The sequence below is a fragment of the Procambarus clarkii genome, chromosome 14 (genome assembly GCF_040958095.1).
Source record: "Procambarus clarkii isolate CNS0578487 chromosome 14, FALCON_Pclarkii_2.0, whole genome shotgun sequence".
Lineage (NCBI taxonomy): Eukaryota > Metazoa > Arthropoda > Malacostraca > Decapoda > Cambaridae > Procambarus > Procambarus clarkii.
Window position 1 is genome coordinate 28,481,104 of NC_091163.1, and position 27,457 is coordinate 28,508,560.

The 27,457-nt window shown below is 45.7% G+C and overlaps 2 protein-coding genes across 2 annotated transcripts in view; both read left to right on the forward strand.

The window, feature by feature from the left end:
- Positions 1-27,457, forward strand: part of LOC138364721 (putative mediator of RNA polymerase II transcription subunit 29) — a 77,741-nt gene that overhangs the window by 32,204 nt on the left and 18,080 nt on the right. The window lies entirely within an intron of this gene.
- On the forward strand, positions 18,427-20,721 carry LOC138364769 (adhesive plaque matrix protein-like). The gene is made up of 2 exons (XM_069324740.1): positions 18,427-18,475; positions 19,643-20,721. Exons 1-2 carry the CDS (start codon positions 18,427-18,429, stop codon positions 20,719-20,721), a joined length of 1,128 nt encoding a protein of 375 aa, XP_069180841.1.

Below are 27,457 nucleotides of genomic sequence, written 5' to 3' on the forward strand. Positions count from 1 at the left end.
CCCGTCTCCTCGGCCTCCCCACCATCCCCCACTCACCCATCTCCTCGGCCTCCCCACCATTCCCCCCTTCACCCGTCTCCTCGGCCTCTTCACTATTCCCCCCTTCACCCGTCTCCTCGGCCTCCCCACCATCCCCCACTCACCCATCTCCTCGGCCTCCCCACCATTCCCCCCCTTCACCCGTCTCCTCGGCCTCTTCACTATTCCCCCCTCACCCGTCTCCTCGGCCTCCCCACCATTCCCCCCCTTCACCCGTCTCCTCGGCCTCTTCACTATTCCCCCCTCACCCGTCTCCTCGGCCTCCCCACCATCCCCCCTTCACCCGTCTCCTCGGCCTCCCCACCATCCCCCCCCCCTCACCCGTCTCCTCGGCCTCCCCACCATCCCCCCTTCACCCGTCTCCTCGGCCTCCCCACCATTCCCCCTTCACCCGTCTCCTCGGCCTCCCCACCATTCCCCCTTCACCCGTCTCCTCGGCCTCCCCACCATTCCCCCTTCACCCGTCTCCTCGGCCTCCCCACCATTCCCCCTTCACCCGTCTCCTCGGTCTCCCTACCATTCCCCCCCTCACCCATCTCCTCGGCCTCCCCACCATTCTCTATTCCCTCATCGCCTCGTTCCCACCATCCCAAACTTCCCCGTCCCCTCGTTCTTTCCCACCATTACCCCTTTCCCTGTCCCCTCGTTCTCCCCACCATTCCCCACTCCCTCGTCCGATGCCTTCCCAAATGGTCTGCTGTTCACATCAGAAAATTGGGAACTTCAAGTGATCTGATGTTCCCATCACTGAAATATAAGAAAAACAGTTAAAAAATTAAATGAAAATATGAAAAAATTTAAAAATAAACTATTGTCACAAAATGAACAGTCTGGTAAACAACACAGCTCAATTCCAATACAATTCACACAAAATAATTAAATAAAAATGAAAATAAATAAAAATCTAGAAAAATTCAATTTATCAATGCAATCAGAAACATTGAAATGGAATTGTAACATATCTAGCATAGGATGTGTGTTGCTCTTTCATGCAACAGATGGCGCTTTTTTTCAAGAACATAGTTTTACCTGTCACAGGTGTGTGGCATATATACGTATACTTACGAAATGAACGGTATGGTAAACAACACAGCTCAATTCCAACACAATGTCACCCAAAATAATTCACTAAAAAATACAATAAATCGAAATTTACGAAAATAAAATTTATCAGTGCAATTTGAAACATTGAAATGGAATTCGTGACATATTTAGTATTGCGTGCAAGTTGCCATTGTGTCCAACAGATGGCGCTGTTTTTCAAAAACGGATGTTTTTACCTATCAGAGGGGTGACATCTATATAGTAGGTATATAAAAAACCGCGCCTAATTGAATGCAACGTTGTGTCAAAATTTCAAAGGAATTGGTGACGAACTTGCCGGAGATTACAGCGTGTGTTGCCTTTACATTCAACAGATGGCACTGTTTTAAATAAAAAAAATATATGTTTTTCCTGTCACAGGTGAGGCATGTATATAGTAGATATATAAAAAGACGCGCCTCTTCGAAACCAACGTTGTGTCAAAATTTCAAAGCAATCGGTAAAGATGTGTGGATGATTTCCCTCACATGAAAAACACATGAAAAACACAGTTTTTCAGAAAAAAACATGTTTTTATATACATACTATATAGATGTCACGTCTGACATCTATATAGTATGTATATAAAAACCTGCTCGGATGCGAATGGAACGTTGTGTGAAAATTTCAAAGCAATCGGTGAAGAACTTTAGGAGATTAGCGATTTTGAACAAACGAGCATTTCCATTTTTATTTATATAGATGAACATTAATTCTTGACTTATGTTAGTTTAGGTTAGGCTAAGATAGGTTAGTTTAGGTTAGGTAAGGTTGGTTAGGTTCAGATATATGTCAACCTTCAGCCTTCACCACGTCACTTCCCAGTGCATTACATTTCTTAACTACTCTGACACTGAAATAATTCTTTCTAATGTTTCTGTGGCTCATTTGGGTACTAAGTTTCCACATGTGTCCCCTTGTTCGTGTTCCACCTGTGTCCCCTTGTTCGTGCTCCACCCGTGCTGAAGAGTTTGTCTTTGTCCACACTGTCAATTCCCCTTGTGAATATTGTAGGTGGTCATCATGTCTTCCCCTTACTCCTCTGTTTTCCAGGGATGTGAGGTTCAGTTCTCTTAGCCTTTCCTCATAGCTCATACCTCTCAGTTTCGGGAACAGTCTGGTGGCATACCTCTGAATCTTTTTTAACTTCGTCTTGTGTTTATCTAGGTATGGACTCCAGACTGGAGCTGCATACTCCAGGACTGGTCTGACATTAGTGATATACAAGGTCCTGAACGATTCCTTACACAAGTTTCTTTCTAAAGGCAGTTCTTATGTTGGCCAGTCTAGCATATGCCGGTGATAATATCCTTTTGATGGGGGCCTCTGGGGACAGGTTCGGTGTGATATCAACCCCCAGATCTTTCTCTCTATTTGACTTTTGCAGGTTATCACCTCCCAGATGGTGCAGTGTATTCAGCCTTCTGTTCCCTTCGCCTAATTTCATTACTTTGCACTTTCCTGAATTGAACTTTAGTAGCCATGTTCTAGACAATTCCACCAGTTTGTCCAGGTCGTCCTGTAGTCTCTGTCTATCTTTATCTGTTTTGATTCTGCTCATAATTTTTGCATCATCAACAAACATTGTGAGAATGAGTCTATACTCTCTGGAACTTCGTTTACATATATTAGAAACAGGATGGGTCCAAGTACAGAGCCTTGTGGAACCCCGCTGGTGACATCTCGCCACTCTGATGTCTCTCCCCTCACATTTACTCGCGGTTTTCTGTTGCTTAGATACTCCATTACACACAGAAATCACAATAATGTGATGCATCAATGAACAAATCCACAAGGGTCGTGACGAGGATTCGAACCTACGTCGGAGATCATCCCAGACGCTGTCTTAATCGACTAAGCTACGACATGGTAAACTTCTGGTTGCAACTCTTTTACCATGTCGTAGCTCAGTCGATTAAGGCAGCATCTGGGATGATCTCGGACGTAGATTCGAATCCTCGTCACGGCAATTGTGGATTTGTTCTTAGATACTCCCTTATCCACTGGAGCACCTTACCTTTTACTCCTGTCTCCTGCTCCAACTTTTGTAACAGCCTTTTGTGAGGTATTGTGTCAAAGGATTTCTGACAGTACAAGAACATGCAGTCTGTCCACCCTTCTCTTTCTTGCCTAATTTGTGTTGCATGGTCATAGAATTCTATTAGACCTGTGAGGCACGATTTACCATCTCTGAGCCCATGCTGGTGGTGTGTTACAAAGCTGTTTCCCTCCAGATGCTCTACGAGCCTTTTCCTCACAATCTTCTCCATCACCTTGCATGATATACAAGTTAGGGAAACTGGCCTGTAGTTCAGTGCCTCTTGCCTGTAATCCTTTTTGTATATTGGGACTACATTAGTTGTCTTTCAGCTTTCTGGTAGGTCTCCTGTTTCCAGTGACCTGTTATACACCATAGAGAGTGGCACACTTAGTGCCTCTGCACCTTCTTTTAGTATCCAAGGTGAAATACGGTCAGGCCCAACAGCTTTTGTCACATTCAGCTCCAACAGATTCCTTTTGACCTCATCACAGGTGAGGTCAAATTCCTCCAAGGTTGCTTGGTTTGCCTCCTCATTTAGTGCAGGGACCTCTCCTTGTTCTATTGTGAAGACCTCCCAGAATCTCTTGAGTTCTTCACACACCTCCTTGTCGTTCTCTGTGTATCTGTTCTCAGTTTCATCACTTGTTCCTTCACTGCTGTTTTCCTCCTGATGTGGCTGTGGAGCAGTTTTGGATGGTTCTTAGCTTTACTCGCGATGTCATTTTCATACTGTCTCTCTGCTTCTTTCCTCACTCTGAGGTAATTATTTCTGGCCCTCTGGTATCTCTCCCGGCTCTCTGGTGTTCTGTTGTTCCTGTAGTTTCTCCATGTTCTTTTACTCAATTGCTTCGCTGCCACAAATTTCTGATTGAACCACAGATTCTTCTGTTGCTTTTCATTTTTCTCTTTTTTGGACTGGGATAAACCTGTCTGCAGCTTCCTGGCACCTCTGGGTGACATAATCCATCATATTCCATACAGTCTTTTCTCCGAGTTCTGTTTCTCATGGTATTCCCAATAGGAAGTTCTTCATCTCGTCATATTTTCCTTTTCGGTAATTTAGTCTTTTTTCTTCCAATTCCATCCTTGGATAGGTTATCCCTACCACTACCAGATACACAATGGTCAATACACTGTGGTCACTCATTCCTATGGGGCTTAAAATTTGACTTCTCATATTTCTGAGTCATTCAAGGTGAATATTAGGTCGAGTCTAGCTGGTTCATCATTCCCTCTCATTCATGTGGGTCCCTTGACATGTTGGCTCAGAAAGTTCCTTGTAGTCACTTCCAAGTGTTTAGCTCTCCTTGTATCTTCACCTCCATGTGGGTCCCCATTTTCCTAGTCTATTTTTCCTTGGTTGAAATTGCCCATGATTAAGAGTCTGGATCCAATCCCGCATGCAACTGAAGTTCCTCTCTCTATTATATTAATGGTAGCCATGGTGTTTCTGTCGAAATCTTGTCTGGGTCTTCTGTCATTTAGTGGATGGTTGTAAATGACTGCCACTATTATCTTAGGTCCACCCATTGTCATAGTTCTTGTTATGTAATCTCTGAATCCGTCGCAGCCCGGAATTCCCATGTCTTTAAAGCTCTAGTCCTTCCTTATCAGCAGAGCCACTCCTCCTCTCCCTTCCCTCTCTTTCCTTACTATATAGTAGTCCTTTGGAAACACAGCATTTGTTGTGACTCCTAACAATTTTGTTTCTGTGAGTTCTATTACATTTGGGTTCTCTTCCTGCGCCTTTTCTGCCAGTTCACTTGCTTTGTTGGTAATCCCATCGATGTTTAAGTACATTACCTTGAAGCTCATTTTCCTATATCCATTTTCACCTACCCTCCCCACTAATGCAGGAAGCTGTTCCATCGGCATTGCTACTTGGGTAGGGTCATCCTCGTGTTGGGTAGTTACCAAGGGTTCTGGGGCAGGTAGGGGTGGGTAGGGAAGGAGGGGTGGTGGGGGGGGGGGGAAGGCTTAGAAAATGCCCAGGCCTGCTTGGGACAGGGAGAAATCCTAGGGGTGGAAAGGCAGGGAGTGCTCGATGTTGGGGGGCAGGGAGTGCTCGGGATGAGGGCTCGTCCTCCTGTGGTGAAGGTAACAAGGGTTTGGAGGGGGTGGGGTGGGTGATGGAGGATTTAGATCTTGCCTGGTCCTGCCTGGGGCAAGAGGAAGACCAGGGAATGGGAAGTCTGGGGTACTCGGGGTAGGGAGGGAGGGTGGAATAGGGTGGTATGATGGGCATTGTGTAGGGAGGAGGAAAGATCTGGGCTTGGAGTGGGGGGGGGGGGTTCACCTATGGGGTGGTGAGTTGGGATGTTGCAGGCCCCTCTGGGAATCCCGAATTGCTGGATTGGGGTTCCTCACTCCCCTCTGGGATTGCTGGGATGGACGTCGAGGTTCACTGGCACCCTTCTCTCAGTCTGCGTCTTTTCCTTGCATCTGTTGCCTGTATTATCTCTTCTCTGGTCTTGACACTCTGAATGAATATCTGTCTGTATTTAATTACATATTTCAGTTTGCTCTTTTTTACTAGGATGTCCTCTTTGATGGACTAGTATCTGAGTACTACCTTGATCAACCGGTCTTTGTCTTTGTTGTACTGGCCAATCCGGAAAAACTGCCATATGTCTCGTTCAGCCTCTTCCATTCCTATCTCCTTTAGTATCCCTGACACTGCAGCTTTGTCCTTAGTTCTCCATTCTTCCCTTGTGGAAGCCTCTTGTTCCTTAAAACCTAACACTACTACAGCTCTTTTCCTTTCCTGTAGCTGGGTTGTGCATTTAGCTGGCTCCTGTGAGGTTACTGCTTTCATTACAACTTCCTTGACTGTGGACATGGCATCGGGGCTCTTCAATATTTCAGTAAAGGTGGCACCCATTGTAGGGGTCTCTGCCATTGCAACATCACCTGCTACCTGGGGGTTGGTTGCCTGGACCACAGTCTGAGGAGATCCTGTTTTTAGGTTTGTTATCTCTTCTTGCGCTGCACTTAGTTCATTCTGCACTTTACCTGTGGTTTCCCTCATGTCTTTCAATTCCTCAGAGATTTCCCTCCATGCACGAGCAGTCATCTCCATATATGACTCGGCCTGGTCCTCTCCTTTACCTGTGTTCGGTTCTCTTACCATCCTGCTTGATCCCTTTTTTGTTCCCTAGCGTTTGTATTAGTCTACACCACTAACCCCAGTGTGCGTGTGTGCGTGCGTGTGGGGGAAGGGAGTGTGCAGATGTGGGAGTGTGGGTTGAGAGACAGAGAGAGAGAGAGAGAGGGCTAGAGAGGGACAGAGGCAGGGGAGGGAGAGACAGGTCTGTGGTTATTAAGAGAGCGGGTGGTACGGTGTGAGGGGGGGGGGGGGTGAGGAGTAGGGAGGGAGGTCGCTGAGTGTGTGATTGTGTACTCACCTAGTTGTGCTTGCGGAGGTTGAGCTCTGGCTCTTTGGTCCCCCCTCTCAACCGTCAATCAACAGGTGTACAGGTTCCTGAGAATATTGGGCTCTATCATATCTACACTTGAAACTGTGTATGGAGTCAGCCTCCACCACATTACTTCCTAATGCACTTCATTTGTCAACCACTCTGACACTAAAAAAGTTCTTTCTAATATCACTGTGGCTCATTTGGGCACTCAGTTTCCACCTGTGTCCCCTGGTGCGTGTGCCCATTGTGTTAAATAACCTGTCTTTATCAACCCTGTCGATTCCCTTGAGAATCTTGAATGTGGTGATCATGTCCTCCCTAACTCTTCTGTCTTCCAACGAAGTGAGGTTCAATTCCCGTAGTCTCTCCTCGTAGCTCATACCTCTGAGCTCGGGTACTAGTCTGGTGGCAAACCTTTGAACCTTTTCCAGTTTAGTCTTATGCTTGACTAGATATGGACTCCATGCTGGAGCCGCATACTCCAGGATTGGTCAGACATATGTGGTATATAATGTTCTGAAAGATTCCTTACACAAGTTTCTAAAGGCCGTTCTTATGTTAGCCTACCTGGCATATGCTGCTGATGTTATCCTCTTGATATAAGCTTCAGGGGACAGGTCTGGCATGATATCAACCCCCAGGTCTTTCTCTCCCTCTGACTCTTGAAGTATTTCATCTCCCAAGTGATACCTTGTATCTGGTCTCCTGCTTCCTACCCCTATCTTCATTACATTACATTTGCTTGGGTTAAACTCTAACAGCCATTTGTTCGACCATTCCTGCAGCTTGTCCAGGTCTTCTTGAAGCCTCAAGCTGTCCTCCTCTGTCTTAATCCCTTTCATAATTTTGTCGTCGTCAGCAAACATTGAGAGGAATGAGTCTATACCCTCTGGGAGATCATTTACGTATATCAGAAACAGGATAGGTCCAAGCACAGAGCCCTGTGGGACTTCACTGGTGACTTCACGCCATTCTGAGGTCTCACCCCTCACTATAACTCTCTGCTTCCTATTGCTTAGGTACTCCCTTATCCACTTGAGCGCCCTACCAGTTACTCCTACCTGTTTCTCCAGCTTATGCATCAACCTTTAATGGGGGCACTGTGTCAAAGGCAGTGTGTCAAAAAAATGCAGTCCGCCCATCCTTCTCTTTCTTGCTTAATCTTTGTCACCTGATCGTAGAATTCTATGAAGCCTGTAAGGGAAAATTTACCCTCCCTGAACCCATGTTGATGAGTTGTCACGAAGTCTCTTCTCTCCAGATGTGTTACTAGGTTTTTTCTCACAATCTTCTCCGTCACCTTGCATGGTATACAAGTTAAGGACACTGGCCTGTAGTTCAGTGCCTCTTGTCTGTCACCCATTTTGTATATTGGTACTACATTAGCAGTCTTCCATATTTCTGGTAGGTCTCCCTTTTTCAGTGACCTATTAAACACTATGGACAGTGGCAAGCAAAGCACTCCTGCACACTCTTTCAATACCCAATACCCATGGTGAGATTCCGTCCGCCCCAACAGCTTTTCTCACGTCCAGCTCCAATAGGCGCTTCTTGACCTCATCTCTTTTAATTTCGAACCTTTCCAGGGTCACCTTGTTTGCTGCCACCTCTCCTAGCGCCGTGACTTCTACCTGTTCAATTGTAAAGACCTCCTGGAACCTTTTGTTGAGTTGTGTGTGTGTGTGTGTGTGTGTGTGTGTGAGTACTTACCTAGTTGTACTTACCTGATTGTGCTTGCTGGGGTTGAGCTTTGGCTCTTTGGTCCCTCCTCTCAACTGTCAATCACCTGGTAGGTCTTCTGTTTTGTAGACCTGTTTTCCAGGGATTTGAAGTTTAGATTTTACAGTTTTAAACTGACAGTTGTGTGCGTGCGTGTGTGTGTGTGTGTGTGTGTGTGTGTGTGTGTGTGTGTGTGTGTGTGTGTGTGTGTGTGTGGGGGTGTGTGTGTGTGTGTGTGTGTGTGTGAGTGTGTGTACTCACCTAGTTGTATTCCCCCAGTTGTGGTTGCGGGATTTGAGCATCGGCACTTTGGTCCCGCCTCTCACCTGTCAATTAACTAGTGTAAAGGTTCCAGAGTCTACTCGGCTCTATCATATCTACATTTGAAACTGTATATGGAGTCAGCTTCCACCACATCATTGCCTAATGCATTCCATTTGTTAACTATGCTAGCTGGCACTGAACAAATTATTTCTAACGTCTCTGTACTCAGACATTAGAAAGACACATTTGGGTACTCAGTTTCCACCTGTGTCGCCTTGTTCGTGTTTCATCCCATGCTAAATAGTTTGTTTTTTTTCACCCGGTCAATTCCTCTGAGAATTTAGTTGCAGGTGATCATGTCTCCCTTAACTCTTCTGTTTTCCAAGGATGTGAAGTTTAAATTTTACATTTTTAAACTGACAATTTCCATGATCTTGAGCAAGGTCACTGAATTCACCCTGAAGATTTCTATGGGTCATCGAATTCACCCTTAGGATGTCGCTGGGTCACTTAATTCACCCTTAGGATGTTTGTGGGTCACTGAATTCACTTTGATGATGTCTCTGGGTAACTGAATTAACCCTGAGGACGTCTCTGGGTTACTGATGTGAGATTTTTTTCTACGCCTACCTCCCTTAGGAGGTGGACTACAAGTTTAAAGTCTGATCACGGCAGTTAAGCATGAGTCCAATAGAAAAAGGAAAAGCGGGAGCAAACCGCCAGGCCTCCACCACCAGGGGTGAAAACCTGTCCACAATAGGCCGCTGGCTCCTACTAGTTAAACAGGACGTTAAAACTAATAAAGGGTAACCGACGGGTTCTCACAATCAAATATTTATATTTGATGTGGCACTATGAATTGGAATTCGAATTCCCAAGAACAGCCGTCATATCAAGATCACATCAACATTTAATAATAATATGCAGAAATATGGTGGAATAATATGGTTGAAGGGTTGACATCAAAGACCGTTTTCTATAACATAACAATTTATTAATAACAAGAGACTAACTACTACATTACCGAGTTTACGTTACGTTAATGTCCATCCAGTGGCATGATAACAAACAGCTAAATAGCAACCCTTGCTGTGAGGCTGCATACTGAACTAACCTGAACACAGGTGTGCCCACTGATGACGCAATATTGCAAATCAAAGAAAAATATCACAGACTAAGTTACACCACAGCGAATGGTTACGTTATTGTACATCAAGTGGCATTTGGAACACAGCTATTCAACAGCCCCTCGTGAAGTGACAGCAGGCTCCATCCTGCTGACACTTTGGGCTGACAAGTGAACTAACTGAACAAATGAAGGATATCCACTGAAGACACAAGCATGCAATCAATAGTGTCTCGGTTTCCCTGACAGCTACTATAATCACAAACTTAGGGGTCCTCCCGCCCCCCAGGAGAGACCCACGTAACTAGGCGGGTAGTCCAACAGTGACTCCCCCCTATCATAACCCAGTGTGAACACTCTATGCAACTCCCTACAAGAAGTTGCACTGTTGTAAACAGTAACAAAGACAGGCAAGGCGGGATTCTGGGACACAGCTCCACAAATCCCTAGATGACTCTACTCTCGTCACCAGACGACAACTAAAAGAAATTGCCTTAAGTGATTAATTATGTTAATTGACTGATCGCAGCAGTCAGCAACAAAGTACTACGGTAATGACAAACAATTGTCTCCCACTAGACAACAACATGATGATACTCTACGTTAATCATTAACCCTTGTCTCTCTCTTGTTAACAATAACTCAAACTTATATTACATCACACTTGACTCCTTGCTAGTATTCAGTGAGTAATTCTCAATTAAGGTCAAACGGAACACTAATTACATCCCCATTGAGTTACGTTAACTAAGCCTACCCTAACTTGGTAGCTTCTCAACAGTCTGTGTCAAAAAAAATTACTAGTGAGTGTTAATTTCCCTAATTAATTCCCTAAATAATTCTGAGCAATTAATTAACTGTCACCAGGACCGATAATTAATCATCCATAAATACGTCTCTCTCCGCACTGCCTAAGCAGGTCTCATCAAACACTGTGAATTCACGGGAAAGGAGTTAATTACCCCTAATTAACAAGATGTGCCACTAATCCACTGTCCTCAGACAGGATATGATTAATACAACGATTTATGCTAGCTCCATGACCTCGCTTTACCGAGTCATTGGAGCTCTCCAATGTTAATTACTCCACTAATTAACCTGAGCCACTAATTGCTATCCCCTGAAAGGTAATTAGTCTCGAGCAAATTACGTTAACACAAATACTGACAGCCTCTGACAGATCCTCTCCCACTACGTGAATTCATGATGAGAAGGCTAATTACATAATTAGCTAGAGTGGTCAATTAGTTGTCACACGGACAATTAATTGCTCCCGAGACGTATCTCACTCAAGCTCAACACTGTTTTCTCTCATAACAGCCCTCACTCACTCCACAATACTAAGTGTGCACCCCTTATCCAGTTAATTACCCCTTACTTAACTCACTGAATCCTTAAGTCCTCAACACAACTTAAAGGAACAAAGTAACCCCAGCATTACATAGGTCACACTACAATGGCATGCAACATCATAAATGCACTGCCCACATATGGTTGCGGCTACTGCAACTCGCTAATTACTGTGCCCACACAATAATGACACACGGTTGTGCAACACACAAGAGTATACCAATATTACTGCCCCCTTATCTTGCACCCATTGCAAAGGACTACTGTGAACACACACACTTACCTCAGCAAGGCAATTAACCCATCAATTGCTTGCTCTCATTAAGTACTGTGAATTCCCCTGAATAATCCTAGAGGTCCCTTAACCCTCAACACAGTTCCTGGGGCAATAATATCGTATAAACTGATAACAATACTGCACAAACCTGCAACATAATGATGCCATCAGCATACCCCACATGCTAATGACATCATTAGGCAATCAGTCAGCAATCACATCTACTGACTCACCACACAACACAGTACATAAACATGCAAATGAACACATAGAAATGGCAGTCACATAATCAATGAAAATTATATCATCAGGTAAATCTAACTAACTACACAGACCTCAGGGCCCCCACTGACATCCCTGCAACCTGGCCTGCCTACCTCTAATGATTGTAATTTTCTACGGTACTCTATGGCATTAATCCAGTCTGAACGATTATATAGAATCGACAGGCTGGATCACTTATATGGTAAATCTCTACACTGACCGGTTACATACTCTAGTCAGTCTACTATATATACATTATGATACTACAGTGTGGTCCCATGTATATCATCTATCTCCAGGTACTGCCCTATCAATCACCTGGACCCTACTGATAGCTGTCACTCAGCTGCTTCTCTAGCCTGGCGAGGCTCTGAGACAACTCTTACCGGGAATTTCCACCGGTACTCTCACACTGTGCACAATGATAATAGTACTCACGTCTTTCCTTATTTTTTCTCCATTTCCCAGGTCACTACCACTCTAGCTGTCAACACTTAGCTTGCTTGCTCCTCATGCGTCGACAAGATGTGGCCCTAGGCTGTCCCGGGAAAGTGGCCAAGGCATGTGGCCACTGCGTGGCCCTAAGGGGGAGGCCACGGGTAGCGCATGACGTCATAGCACCCCACCCGGCTGAGCTGGTGCGCGGGGTGGGGTGGGGTGGGGTTTGGCCGCGCGGGTGGCCTGGGTTGGCCCCCTCCCCCCCTGGGCAGCTGGCCAAGGTGGGCGGCGCGGGTGGCCTGGGTGCCTCGGGCTGGCAGGCTGCCGCCCACAGGCGTACACACGTGGATGGGGAATCACTAACAACCCCATCAAACCAGAGCCTGCCTTGCTCTACACTGGGGTGACAATGGCCGGCGGCGTCCCCACACTGACGCAGCCTGGCGGAATTCAAAGTCCAACATGGGCCTGTAATCACACCACAATTACACTAGAAGGCCCTGCTCGATTCCACTAATTGCCCAACAACACTAGACAGGTTATCCAAACCACCTGTTACACCATGAGGCTCTGCCAGCTGCCTCATGGGTGAACACTGTCAACTGTCTCTTTAGCTTTTTACTCTTCCTTCCGTAAATCCTTGGCCCCAATTCACCCAATTGGGCCTTGACACAACCCCTGATGGCAGGAGTGCCATATTCGATGAGTAATTTGGACGACAGAAGCGATTAACGTGGGGTGGAGGTGGCCGGCCTGCCACCTCCACCAGACACTTCTTCCTCCGCTTGCCGCCCAATTCAAACTGCCTCCCTGGCGGGCAGGGAAACTCAAATGCTCATACTTCCTCCCTACTTTGTCTTGACTAATCAGCCTGGAGCCGGCATGGCTCCCTCGTGCCGCTCCCAATCCCAGCCTCGCTCGCCCTTAAACGTCCTGTTGTAACACTGTAAAAGTGTTTGGTTTAGTTTATTTAAAATATATATAGAATACGAGTCAGAGACAAGAATTTGAGAAGGCGCCAGTTTGTCCACCGGAAAGTCACACCTCTAAGAGTTAATGACCCCAAGTGACCTGAGGTCAGATCATGTGAATTTCACCTTACTTCTACTAATCTTATAATTGGAGCCTGGTAGCCTTCAAACATGCCGACGTTTAAGGAGTGGCTTGGTAGAGTGCCTAAGGCTATCTACTTGTGGGCGGAGTTAGCTACAAGGTTCCCCAATATATACTCAGAGAGCTATTGATTCGAGAGGATTGAGCATTAACAAGACAGAAGACCAGGCAGCAGAGCAGGACGACAACAGCCGAGACAGGCTGTCTGTCGGCCGGGGGGTGAAGCTGCCTGACAGCTGCAGACTCCCCCCCCCCTCTATCCAGCTATATATATATATTTTTTTTTTTGAGATATATACAAGAGTTGTTACATTCTTGTACAGCCACTAGTACGCGTAGCGTTTCGGGCAAATCCTTAATCCTATGGTTCCTGGAATACGATCCCCAGCCGCGAAGAATCGTTTTTTCATCCAAGTACACATTTTACTGTTGCGTTAAACAGAGGCTACAGTAATGGAATTGCGCCCAGTAAATCCTCCCCGGCCAGGATACGAACCCATGACATAGCGCTCGCGGAACGCCAGGCGAGTGTCTTACCACTACACCACGGAGACTGCTTAATAGACTATAGGCAGACACTTGGTGAGTTGAACATTTAGGTGACTTGGTCGTGTTTTACAAGTGTTGTGTGATGATCAGGGGCAGTCAGTCGTAGTGTTCTCAGATTCTTGGAGAATGACTTACTTTACATATATTGATCTTGAACATTGCTTAAATTATGATACTTAGTATGTGAAATATAATTGAATTTATTATTTAAATTGCCTTTGTGTCCCCTAGAGTTGAGTTGAGGTGAGAAAGCCTCTGGCATTATTGGTTCCCTGATTTTACTGAGTACATGAAAGATGGGACATACTAATAATGACCTTGATAACATCTTTTGAGCATTTTGTGATACAGACAAGTTCCATTCCTTGTCTTGTATGTAATGATCATGAATGGATGGTGGCAGCATTTCGTCTTCTACTATCTACTCTTCTACTTCTACCTATCTACACCTCTCCCTCCACCCCTCTCTAAACTCTCACTTTCAACTAAGGACCCTCCTCGCTCCCCCCCCACCTCCCTTACCTCTCACCCCAAACCCTCACTAAATACTTCACTATTCATTTCTTTCCTTTCGTTTCCTCTTATACGTTTGTGGCAGTGAAATGTATTCTAGAGTTCTCTCTAGAGTTTCGGGTAGCTGATCCAGTTACGGCGCCTTGTAGTCTTAGCACCTAGGTAGTCAAATACCTAGGTTACAAGGTATTGAACGAGAGAGGTTGCCTTAGGAACTCTGGGAGTGCTCTAGAATAGTTAGCTAACTGGGGACGGGATAACGGACTAGAGAGAGCTGTTTCCCCCGGCCTCGTTAGTTAACTGGGGGGTGGAATAATGGACAAGATAGAGCTATTTCCCCCAGCACCCACCGTTACAATGTTGGCAGCGGTGTTGAACAATGTTGTGGGTAGATGGTGTTCTTTTAACATTGTTCAGTCCCACGTGTCTTTTTGCCGCTCAGGCGCTATCAGGGAGATCATGCCAGATGTTTAATATTCGCGATTTAGCAAGTTTTTCAGGTTAGGAGATAGTGATTCTCTGGTGTTGTGGTTTAGTGATTTTGTGAGTTTTGTGAAGTTCAGGGAATGTTCACCAGAACTTGTGTGGGTAGTTTTTATGTTAGTGATAATATTTGGTGATTTGGGAACTTAGCGGTTGTTGGTAGTGGGGCTCACCTGAGCGTGACAGGTGACCTCGCATGTCCCACGGGGCCACCCAGCCACCGCTGGTTGCCAAGTCAGTTGGGGAGTGGCAGGTGTAGTTCTTAAGTAGTTTTAAGTGGTGGTTCTGCTCAGATTATTGCGATCGACTGTTTTACTCCATTTGAACGCAATAACCTGAGGTGTACTGGTATTGTACAGCATGCTAGGGGGAGGCTTAGTATGTCAGTAGACTTCACGTTGGGGACGCTCGACGTTAGATAGTCTGGTCACAGGGGTGGCAACAGTTTTGAGTTGTTGACCGGCGGCGAAGCTAGGGAAACACTCTGGGTCACGTAGGTGGATGTAGGTTAAGGGTGGGAGTAACGGTTAATTAAGTACTTAAGATTAAGAACGGTACAGTTAAGTTAGGCAAGTGTTTTGTCTATTAGCTTTGATATTTATTGTGGAGATTGGTTTAGGTGACAAGTTAAAAGTAGTGAAGACCTTATTCTCTCTTCTCTAAACTTTACTCTGTTACTGTTTTATGTTCCACCAAGTCAGTATCATTCAGAGTTAGTTGGATTCTTAAAAATTAAGTGTAGTCGTTGCCAGGAGGAGAGCGTTATGACCGGACTGTGTAACCCTATACAAACTACAGGGTCACACAACAGGATGGAACACGGGTACTGTTGCCTTTCTGTTCATTCACAGGTCGGAGCCAGAGGAGAGACGCATATACAGAAGAGAGAGACGGCTGCTGTGTACCACACTCAGGGGCGTTCCTCACCACCACCACGACCAGCCCCTACCTGGAGGTCATGGCTCCAGCACCGCCACCACCACCCCAGGGGACCCCAAGATGCAGCCCTCTCGGTCGGTCAACATGGGTCTACCCAGTGGACCCCAGGACGGACGGACCCCAAGACGGACGGACCCCAGTGGACCCCAGGTCGTTCTGCAGACGACCCCAGACGACCCAGTAAAGACGGAAGAGGAACAACAACGACTCCAGTCTGTCCCACCAACATCGGTCTACCCAGGATGGACCCCAGGACGGACGGACCCCAATGGACCCCAGGTCGCTTATCAAAGACCCATGGGAGGAGGAAGAGAGAAGAAGGAAGAGAGAAGAAGGAAGAGAGAAGAAAGAAGAGAAAAGAAAGAAGATGATAAGACAAGCTGAGTGAGACACGATGCCTAGTGTCCCTTGCTGGTGTCAGCATCATTACGTGGAGCGTAATTGCAAGACAGGATCGTTTGCCTTAACTGGCCGCCCCTCCTGCAAGCATGTTGCTCTGTTGAGTGATTCTTCCTGTGTCGTGCGGACTTGATGTGGCTTTCAGAAGTGGCTCTCTGAAGGAGGCGTGCTGGAGCAACAGGGAGGAGAAGAGTAGGATGGGATTTCTACTGTGCCAAATATATGAGGTCTCGAAACTTGTAGTCCCCATAGCTGTGAAGAACCCCAATATACGTCTCTCATGGTGACTGACGTAGGGCCAATTACAGATCAGCTGGGACAACCGAATTCCACGGTCCTGTGCGCAGTTCAAGTAGTAACGGCTTCCTGGTTGGCCAAGGGTTGTTGCGCGTTAACGACGGAGAAGTGACGGAGGCAGTTGTGTTGAAGAAATGTGGTACAGGATTATCTACAAGACCAAGCAGAGACGTCGCCCAGCCAGAGACAATGGACGTCTGTCTATATATTTCATTTTTTAGAGTAGGATGATGTATATTTGTTTAGCTAGGATGTATTTTTTTTTCGTTAATAAAGTTGTTGCACACAGCTAGCTTGCTTTAGCAGTGTTGCAAAAACTTTATTTCGGGGAGAAGGGGAGATGTAACACTGTAAAAGCGTTTGGTTTAGTTATATAGAATATGAGTCAGAGACAAGAATTTGAGAAAGCGCCAGTTTGTCCACCGGAAAGTCACACCTCTAAGAGTTAATGACCCCAAGTGACCTGAGGTCAGATCATGCGAATTTCACCTTCTACTAATCTTATAATTGGAGCCTGGTAGCCTTCAAACATGCCGACGTTTAAGGAGTGGCTTGGTAGAGTGCCTAAGGCTATCTACTTGTGGGCGGAGTTAGCTACTAGGTTCCCCAATATATACTCGGAGAGCTATCGATTCGAGAGGATTGAGCATTAACAAGACAGAAGACCAGGGAGCAGAGCAGGACGACAACAGCCGAGACAGGCTGTCGGTCGGACGGGGGGTGAAGCTGCCTGACAGCTGCAGACTCCCCCCCCCTCTATCCACCTATAGGCAGACACTTGGTGAGTTGAACATTAAGGTGACTTGGTCGTGTTTTACAAGTGTTGTGTGATGATCAGGGGCAGTCAGTCGTAGTGTTCTCAGATTCTTGGAGGATGACTCACTTTACATATATAGATCTTGAACATTGCTTAAATTATGATACTTAGTATGTGAAATATAATTGAATTTATTATTTAAATTGCCTTTGTGTCCCCTAGAGTTGAGTTGAGGTGAGAAAGCCTCTGGCATTATTGGTTCCCTGATTTTACTGAGTACATGAAAGATGGGACATACTAATAATGACCTTGATAACATCTTTTGAGAATTTTGTGATACAGACAAGTTCCATTCCTTGTCTTGTATGTAATGATCATGAATGGATGGTGGCAGCATTTCGTCTTCTACTATCTACTCTTCTACTATCTACTCTTCTACTATCTACTCTTCTACTTCTACCTATCTACACCTCTCCCTCCACCCCTCTCTAAACTCTCACTTTCAACTAATGACCCTCCTCGCACCCCCCCACCTCCCTTACCTCTCACCCCAAACCCTCACTAATTACTTCACTATTCATTTCTTTCCTTTCGTTTCCTCTTATACGTTTGTGGCAGTGAAATGTATTCTAGAGATCTCTCTAGAGTTTCAGGTAACTGATCAAGTTACGGCGCCTTGTAGTCTTAGCACCTAGATAGTCAAGTACCTAGGTTACAAGGTGTTGAACGAGAGAGGTTGCCTTAGGAACTCTGGGAGTGCTCTAGAATAGTTAGCTAACTGAGGACAGGATAACGGACTAGAGAGAGCTGTTTCCCCCGGCCTCGTTAGTTAACTGGGGGGTGGAATAATGGACAAGATAGAGCAATTTCCCCCACCCCCCGTTACACTGTGACGTCACAAGGAGGGGGAGGCGTAAAAGACAGTGGCGTACTGTCTCCCATGTTGGGGTGGGGGGGCAACGTTCACTCCACTCTCCCCCCCACCTCTAACGGTTTTAGTCAAGTACCTCTCATACCACTTCACTCCTATTTCACAGAAACATGCAAATCTCTGTAATTCTCTCTACAGAGCAATCACAGACCTCTAACTCCTCACAATTGATAGTCCATAACATAAGCTTTCATTCAACGCCCAACAAGCATATGTTAGTTTGAAAGCTTCAGTTTCTAGAGTGACTAGCCTAATCTAGAAACTAGGAAAACTAGCTGAGGGAATCTAGATTCCCTCACAACTGAATTCACCCTTAGGACGTTTATACATGTCTCAAATAATATACCCAGAAGCAAAAGCTATTTTACTAAAGTTTCCTGACGAGAGCTTAATTCTATGCAATGTTCGTCGTTTAAACCCTTGGTATGGAGCCCCTGGTTAAAACAGTGCTTGGAAACATTATTCAACGATATGGTAAGGAATCTCAACATCTTCCTGGAGCTCAATGAGGGAGGGCCAGGAAGTCTGCGAACTGATTTAAAACCTGTATGAAAGAATTTGAGAATAGGTTTAAAATATTAGCAAAAAAGAGATGTGATTACCCCAACCGTTCAATCGCGGAATCATTCGATGCTTGTTTACCAGGTAACCCATCTTTTTCCTGTTATGGGATGACATAGAGAACTCAGGTGTGATTTCCGAAGGATACCAACCACTTGGGGTGGACAGTTGACCGACGGTCTCGCTTCATGCAGGTCATTGTTTAATCCCCCCGACAATCCACAAGTAGTTGGGCACCATTCCTTCCCCTCCCCCCGTCCCATCCAAATCCTTATCCTGATCACTTTCCAGTGCTGTGTAGCCGTAATGGATTGGTGAACTAAATTCTATTATACCTATTTGCAATTTCAATGCTGGTCCAACATTTTAATTGCATTTGTGAATGGTAATCAAAATGATTGCAGGAGGATATGATATTGATAAACACACACACACACACAACAATATTGTATCATTCATTTCACATCAATATTGGATAATAAAAAACACGAAAATATTTATTGACCATTAATTAAACATTCAAGGATTGAAGGTGAATAAATGTTCTCCCATTCAGAAACTGAAGGATGCTGTACTGATCAAGATGTTCTTATTAATAGCAGTGGTCGAGGCGAGCATCCTATGATCACAGCTCCTGTGTTGACATAACTTGTGTGACCATAACTCCGGAATAGTCATCGCTGCAAACAAATGTCGACCGTCAGGGTTATCTTGTTATCGCGTAAAAAGGACAAAGTTATAAGCCTCTCCAAAGACTTGAAGTTGGAAGAATATTTATTTTAAACATTTGAGAATGATAGGAAGGAGTTCTTTGGCTTTGTTGGGGGAGTTTTTACTACTATAATAACGTGTTGATGTTATTTATACACACATACAATTATTTACATGTCTCTCCACTCCCACACGCCAACGCCACTCCCACATCTCCCCCCCCCCCATGGTAAATAATGAAGGCTCTCGCGTATGTAACAAAATATGTATTCAGATGTAAACAATATGCACATGTTAATATATATTTTGAACCTTGCTAAGCTCCGAGTATTATTGTACGAAATATTCTCACGGTGTTTTGTTGGGCAGAATGTGCCATCAGACTAGGCACCAAGCTGGCTACCAAGCTGGCTCCCAAGCTGGCTCCTAAGCTGACTCCCAAGCTGGCTCCCAAGCTGGCTCCCAAGCTGGCTCCCAAGCTGGCTCCCAAGCTGGCTCCCAAGCTGGCTCCCAAGCTGACTCCCAAGCTGGCTCCCAAGCTGGCTCCCAAGCTGGCTCCCAAGCTGACTCCCAAGCTGACTCCCAAGCTGACTTCCAAGCTGACTCCCAAGCTGACTCCCAAGCTGACTCCCAAGCTGACTCCCAAGCTGGCTCCCAAGCTGGCTCCCAAGCTGGCTCCCAAGCTGACTCCCAAGCTGACTCCCAAGCTGGCTCCCAAGCTGACTCCCAAGCTGGCTCCCAAGCTGACTCCTAAGCTGACTCCCAAGCTGGCTCCCAAGCTGACTCCCAAGCTGACTCCCAAGCTGGCTCCCAAGCTGACTCCCAAGCTGACTCCCAAGCTGACTCCCAAGCTGACTCCTAAGCTGGCTCCCAAGCTGGCGCCCAAGCTGACTCCCAAGCTGACTCTCAAGCTGACTCCCAAGTTGGCTCCCAAGCTGGCTCCCAAGCTGACTCCCAAGCTGACTCCCAAGCTGACTCTCAAGCTGACTCCCAAGTTGGCGCCCAAGTTGACTCCCAAGCTGACTCTCAAGCTGACTCCCAAGTTGGCTCCCAAGCTGGCTCCCAAGCTGACTCTCAAGCTGACTCCCAAGTTGGCGCCCAAGCTGGCTCCCAAGCAGACTCCCAAGTTGGCTCCCAAGCTGACTCCCAAGTTGGCTCCCAAGCTGGCTCCTAAGCTGGCTCCTAAGCTGGCTCTAAAGCTGGCTCTCAAGGTGGCTCTCAAGCTGGCTACCAAGCTGGCTCCCAAGTTGGCTCCCAAGCTGGCTCCCAAGCTGGCTCCCAAGCTGACTCCCAAGCTGGCTCCTAAGCTGGCTCCTAAGCTGACTCCCAAGCTGGCTCCCAAGCTGGCTCCCAAGCTGGCTCCCAAGCTGGCTACCAAGCTGGCTCCCAAGTTGGCTCCCAAGCTGGCTCTAAAGCTGGCTCTCAAGGTGGCTCTCAAGCTGGCTTAAAAGCTGGCGTCAACTCCAAGTTGCACACACACAACCCCATAACCACTCTGGTGAAGGAAGTGGAGTCCTCTATTTCCTACACCAGAACTGGAAATGGGGGAAATGGAGAAATTGTTGGAACAAATCCACAGGATCCGTGATGAGGGTTAGAGGAAATTGTAGGAAATGGAACTCTCTTCAAACACTGAATGAAATCCCAATAATATGATAGATCTGTGAGCAAAATCTTCGGAACAGAGCGAGGATTCGAACGAGCGTTCTGGGGGAATCTCCAGACGCGCAACATAATCACTACATCCGAGTTCGATTCGCGTCCTGCTCCTGATATTTTGTCCTATATCATGTTATTGTCAAATTCATAATTTATAATTATTTTATTCATAATAAAATCTCCATGTAAGAATAAGAACATATGAATAAAGAAACTAGCAGCAGGTTTACTAATTCACACAAAAAAACTGCTTTTTCTAGATATAACTATGCCTGGGACGACCCATGAGCTGAGACGACCCAGGCTCTGGGACCACCCAGGAGCTGAGACGACCCAGGAGCTGGGATGACCCAGCACTGGGACGACCCATGTGCTGGGACGACCCAGGAGCTGGGATGACCCAGGAGCTGGGTCGAACCAGGAGCTGGGACGAACCATGTGCTGGGATGACCCAGGAGCTGGGATGACCCAGGAGCTGGGACGACCCAGGAGCTGGGACGACCCAGGAGCTGGGACGACCCAGGAGCTGGGACGACCCAGGAGCTGGGACGACCCAGGAGCTGGGACGACAAAGGAGCTGGGACGACCCAGGAGCTGGGACGACAAAGGAGCTGGGACGACAAAGGAGCTGGGACGACCCAGGAACTGGGACGACCCAGGAGCTGGGACGACCCCGTAGCTGTAACGACCCCGTAACTGTGACGACCCCGGAGCTGGGACGACCCAGGAGCTGGGACGACATAGGAGCTGGGACGACCCATGTGCTGGGACGACCCATGTGCTGGGACGACCCAGGCGCTGGAACGTACCAGGAGCTGGGACGACCCATGTGCTGAAACGACCCAGGCGCTGAGACAACCCCGGAGCTGGGACGACCCATGTGCTGAGACGACCCAGGAGCTGGGACGACCCCGGGGCTAGGACGACCCAGGAGCTGGGACGACCCATGTGCTGGGACGAACCATGTGCTGGGACGACCCAGGAGCTGGGACGACCCAGGAGCTGGGACGACCCAATAAATACGTGTAAAAATACATCAAGTATTTGTATTATTGAGCCAAAAAAATAAATATTTAATAATATATGCAAACAAAATTACATACAATATATATATATATATATATATATATATATATATATATATATATATATATATAATATATATATATATATATATATATATATATATATATATATATATATATATATATATATATATAATGTGTGTGTGTGTGTGTGTGTGAGTGTGTGTGTGTGTGTTTCATAATGACGCCGTTCACTATATTATGAAATATAGAGACATAGAAATTGTTGCGGAAAAATTTCGTTCATTATAAACCGAGTTCAAAAGTATGTTGCATTTTTTCTCTGTAACTTTAAAATCTTAAAAAAACTAAATAACGTATTTTCTCGGTTTGCTGGTGACGGGTCGCTACCAAAAAAAATTGGGTATTTATAAATTAAAATTTTAATTTGTAAATTAAAATTGTAATTATTTTTTAATTAATTTTTAAACTCTTTCATGTGTTTAATTTCCTTTCTATTATATATCGGTAATATGTTATTGATTTTCCCATTATCATAAATTGGAAATCACAAAATAGAGAATATCCTTGATAACCTAGCAAACCAAGTACCAGACATCATCTTCCTTGGAGACTTCAATCTACCCAGTTAAAAATGGAGAATAGTAAAGAATAACATTATAGCAGGAAGTCAACCTGGAAATAGCCAACCACAGGTCAGAGAACTACTGAGATTCTGTGACAAATTCTCGCTCAGTCAGCAGATTACAGAACCAACTAGGAACGAAAACACGCTGGACCTGATATTCACGAACAATGAGAAGCTAATTAGAGACATTACTGTCTCAGACACTACGTACTCGGACTACAAGCTCATTGAAGTGCAAAATAACATTAATAACGGTAGTAGGCCCAAGAGAAACAAGCGAGAAGAGCTATTCAATAAATTCAATTTTAATAATAAGAGGATAGACTGGGAGAAAATAAACAGGGAACTTACAAACATTCAATGGGAAAAAGTTCTAAGAAATAAAAATCCTACACAAGGAATAGAAAAACTGACTTCTGAAGCATATGAAGTCTGTCTGAAACATGTTCCTTTGAGGAAAGCCGGAAAGAGGTCCAATGTAGAAAGAGAACGCAGACGACATTGCAAAAGGAGGAAGAAATTAACGGAAGTGCTTAAGCAGACACGACTCTCCAAACAAAGAAGAAATCATTTAAACAGGGAGATTGAAGAAATCGAACAGAGACTGAAGCATTCTTATCAGACTGAAGAAAGGCAACTAGAACAGAAAGCAATTCAAGAAATAAAGAAAAACCCAAAATATTTCTTCACATATGCTAAATCAAAAGCGAAAACCACTGCCAGAATTGGACCTATTCGTATTAGTGAAGGTTCATACACTGAGGATGACAAAGAAATTAGTGAAATCCTAAAAAAGCAGTATGAGGACATGTTTAGCACTCCGATACTCAGCATGAAAGTGGAAGATTCGGATAATTTCTTTATGAATGATATTCAAAAACCTGTAAATATAACTGATATCTGCACGAGCGTGGTAGATTTTGAAAGAGAAATTGACAATATACCCATGCACTCAGCCCCGGGTCCAGACTCATGGAATTCAATATTTATAAAGAAATGCAAAGTGCCAGTAGCACAGGCACTCAGTATAGTGTGGAGGAGAGCTTGGACACAGGGGAGATACCAGATGCGCTTAAAGCAGCAGACATTGCCCCTCTACACAAGGGTGGTAGCAAAGCATTGGCAAAGAATTATAGACCAGTTGCACTAACGTCCCACATAATAAAAGTATTTGAGAGAGTGATCAGAAGTCAGGTCACTAGATTCATGGAAACCAATGACCTCCACAATCCTGGCCAACATGGATTTAGAGCAGAAAGATCATGCCTCTCAAAGCTACTTGACCACTATGACAAAATCACTGAGGCATTAGAGGAAAACATAATGCAGATGTCGTATATACAGATTTTGCAAAGGCATTCGACAAATGTGACCATGGAGTGATTGCTCAAAATGAGGTCAATAGGTATAACTGGTAAAGTAGCACGCTGGATACTCAATTTCCTGTCGAACAAAACACAAAAAATAACAGTCAATCAAATAAAATCGAGTCCGAGCGCAGTTAAAAGCTCTGTACCTCAAGGTACAGTCCTTGCACCACTGCTGTTCCTTATTCTCATATCAGACATAGACAAAAACACAAGTCACAGCTTCGTGTCATCCTTTGCAGATGATACAAAAATCAGCATGAAAATTACCTCTGCTGAAGATATTGATAAACTACAAACAGATATTAACAAAGTTTTCGATTGGGCAGCAGAGAATAACATGATATTTAACGGTGATAAATTCCACGTACTCAGATACGGCAAAAATGAGGATCTTAAACATAATACAGGGTACAAAACACAATCGAATCTGCCCATAGTAGGAAAACAGCATGTCAAGGGTTTGGGAATAATGATGTCCGACGACCTGACGTTTAAGGAGCATAACCAAGCAAGTATTGCGTCAGCCAGAAAAATGATAGGATGCATTACGAGAACCTCCAGATATCCCATCACAATGGTTGTTCTCTTCAAATCACTTGTGTTGTCCCGTTTTGAGTACTGCTCAGTACTCACTTCCCTCTTCAGAGCAGGAGAGATTGCTGAAATTGAGGGAATACAGAGAACATATACTTCACACATAGTCGAGATAAAACACCTAAATTATTGGGATCGTCTCAAAGCTCTCCAAATGTACTCACTAGAAAGGAGACGAGAGAGATACCAAATAATATACACATAGAAAATACTGGCGGGACAGGTCCCAAATCTGCACAGTAAAATAACAACGTACTGGAGTGACGACATGGAAGAAAATGCAGAATAGAACCAGTGAAGAGCAGAGGTGCCATGGGCACAATTAGAGAACACTGTATGAACATCAGAGGTCCACGGTTGTTCAACGTCCTACCAGCCAGCATCAGAAATATTACAGGAACAACCGTTGACATCTTCAAAAGGAAACTAGATTGTTTCTTTCAAGGAGTGCCGGACCAACCGGGCTGTGGTGGGTATGTGGGCCTGCGGGCCACTCCAAGCAACAGCCTGGTGAACCAAACTCTCACAAGTAAAGTCTGGCCTCGGGCCGGACTTGGTGAGTAGAAGAACTCCCAGAACCCCATCAACCAGGTACTGAGACGGGTGGTGTGGAGATATCAGAGGCATCTACTAAATCAACAAGGTACCTACAGAGGGAGAAACCGTCAGGCATAGAATCAAGAGGGAGAAGATCAAAGTATTTGGCCCACGAAGCAGGACCAAACAAGGCTTGATACGCATCAGTACGGGAAGGAATCGAGTGAGTGCAGCTGTGTCGAGGACGGCGTTGAGAACCCCCAGAGAGAGAGAAGGGTTAAAAGGCGCAATAGTCCCAACTAGAGACGGAGCCGTGCCAGGGGACGAGCTGGTCACCACTGGGGGCTTGGGGCTCGACCCAACCACAGAGCAGGGAGGGGAGCCGAGGGAAGTAGTCAAGAGGGTCAGAGCAAGGTCGAGGCCAATGCAGCAGGTGCTATAGAGCCCAGTCTACCAACACAGGCCAACTCGGGGGGTTGGTTGCCCACCTCATGAGCCCGAGAAGGTAAAAGAGGAACATTAATTGACATAACAGACGAGAGGAAATACTTTCATTCACGAATGTGCCCCCCACACCCACCACGGAGCCACAATTAGAGGCAGGACACCCAACAAGAGACATATTGCTGAATTTGCCTGGGCTCCCTAGGGGTGTGTCGTGAGTATACGCACCACAACGCCACCTTATGAACCGTCAGTATGTCGCGATCGGGTTCAGTGACGAAAGGAGGATTGACAATAAAAGCTTCCCCTCGCTAGAGACGTTGGGTACTACAATTCTACAGGTGCAAGAGTATGCCTCCTCAAACACCCGGGCATCGAAACAAAAAAGGCCAAAACAATGATCAAAACAGACACAAGGTCAGTGGGAAATGACAATAGAAAGGAGAAGATGGGGGAGAGAAATGAAACAAAAATAAGTAATTATCTAAAGAAGGCACCAAACCGAGAAGGCTATGTAGCACCATCAAATGTGCGGGATAATCAGAGGGCGCTAAATATCACCAAGGATGCCAATACGAGAACAGAAACACATAAGGCGAACGATATCAAAAGTATCCTAGTCACCAAGAATATGATCGAGAGACAAGCGACTGCGGGGGACGGTCGGAAAGCAAAACACACACTCGTCCCGGAAGTTAGGACATTCAACAAGGATATTTACGACCGTAAGAGGGACAATACAACTAGGACAATAAGGAGCAGGGCGGCGCTTCATCAAGTGATCATGAGTTAAGCGAGTATGGCCAATACGCAACCTCGCCAGAGTCATTTCCCATCGCCGGTTACGGTGGTAGGAGGACGGCCACGAGGTCACACAACTTTTAGGAGTACGAAGTTTGTTACCAGTAACAGACGACCAACAAGCCTGCCAACGGGTAAGGATGGAGGAATGGATAACCAGGTAAAAGTCGGAATAAGGAATACCTATACGAGAGATGGGACAAGAGCGGACAGCTTCCCTGGCAGCAGCATCCACACGCTCATTTAAAGAGACACCAATATGGCTGGGAACCCAACAAAACTCAACTGACTTAAATTGACTGTGAACGAGAAAGAGCCAATGCTGGATCTCGACAACCACTTTATGAACCGGATTAAAGGACCCAAGAGCCATGAGGGCACTACGAGAGTCAACAACAACTACAAAGGAAGATTGACAACGAGAAAGCAGGAGACGAAAAGCATAGAGAATAGCACGTAAAGAGACTAGCATCTGTGAAGATGCTAGTCTCCGGAGGTAAGCGACACATATAAGTGCAATCAGGAAAAACAACAGAGTAGCCAACACCGTCCGCAGACTTAGACCCATCGGTGAAGACGGAAACAGAGCGGGAGTGAGAAGAAAAGTGCTCAAGGAAAAGGCGTTTTAGAACCGTAGGAGAGGTAAAAGCTTTAGTGATGTGTGTCAAGGATATAGAAAACTGCGGAATGGGGACTCTCCATGGGGGCAAAGAAGGAACAACATGAGCAGAAATATTAGAAATACGAACGGAAAGATAATCCTGTAAGCGAGATAACCAGACAGAAAGAGGGAGGTGGTGAAGAGGAACAGGAACCACAGGAGGGGTAAATGTTAAAGCACGACAGAGGCGAGAGGAAGGATGTTCCATGGACAGCGCAAGATAGCGAAGACAGTAGCGATCACGGCGGTCCTGGAGAGATAAGAAGCCAGTGTCAATATACAAGCTGAGTAAGGGAGTCAAACGAAAGGCACCAGAACTGAGGCACAACCCAGTATGGTGCAAAGCATCAAGACGGCGAAGAGTAGAAGGAGAAGCAGATGAGTAAGCAGGGCAACCATAATCTAGCTTAGACAGCACGAGAGAGGAATGTAAAGCGAGGAGAG

Excerpts from the sequence above, each read along its gene's own strand:
- LOC138364769 (XM_069324740.1), top strand. The coding sequence starts at position 18,427 with ATGGAGCCCCTGGTTAAAACAGTGCTTGGAAACATTATTCAACGATAT. Across the intron at positions 18,476-19,642 it reads AAACATTATTCAACGATATG|AATGTGCCATCAGACTAGGC; the intron begins GTAAGGAATCTC and ends TTTGTTGGGCAG.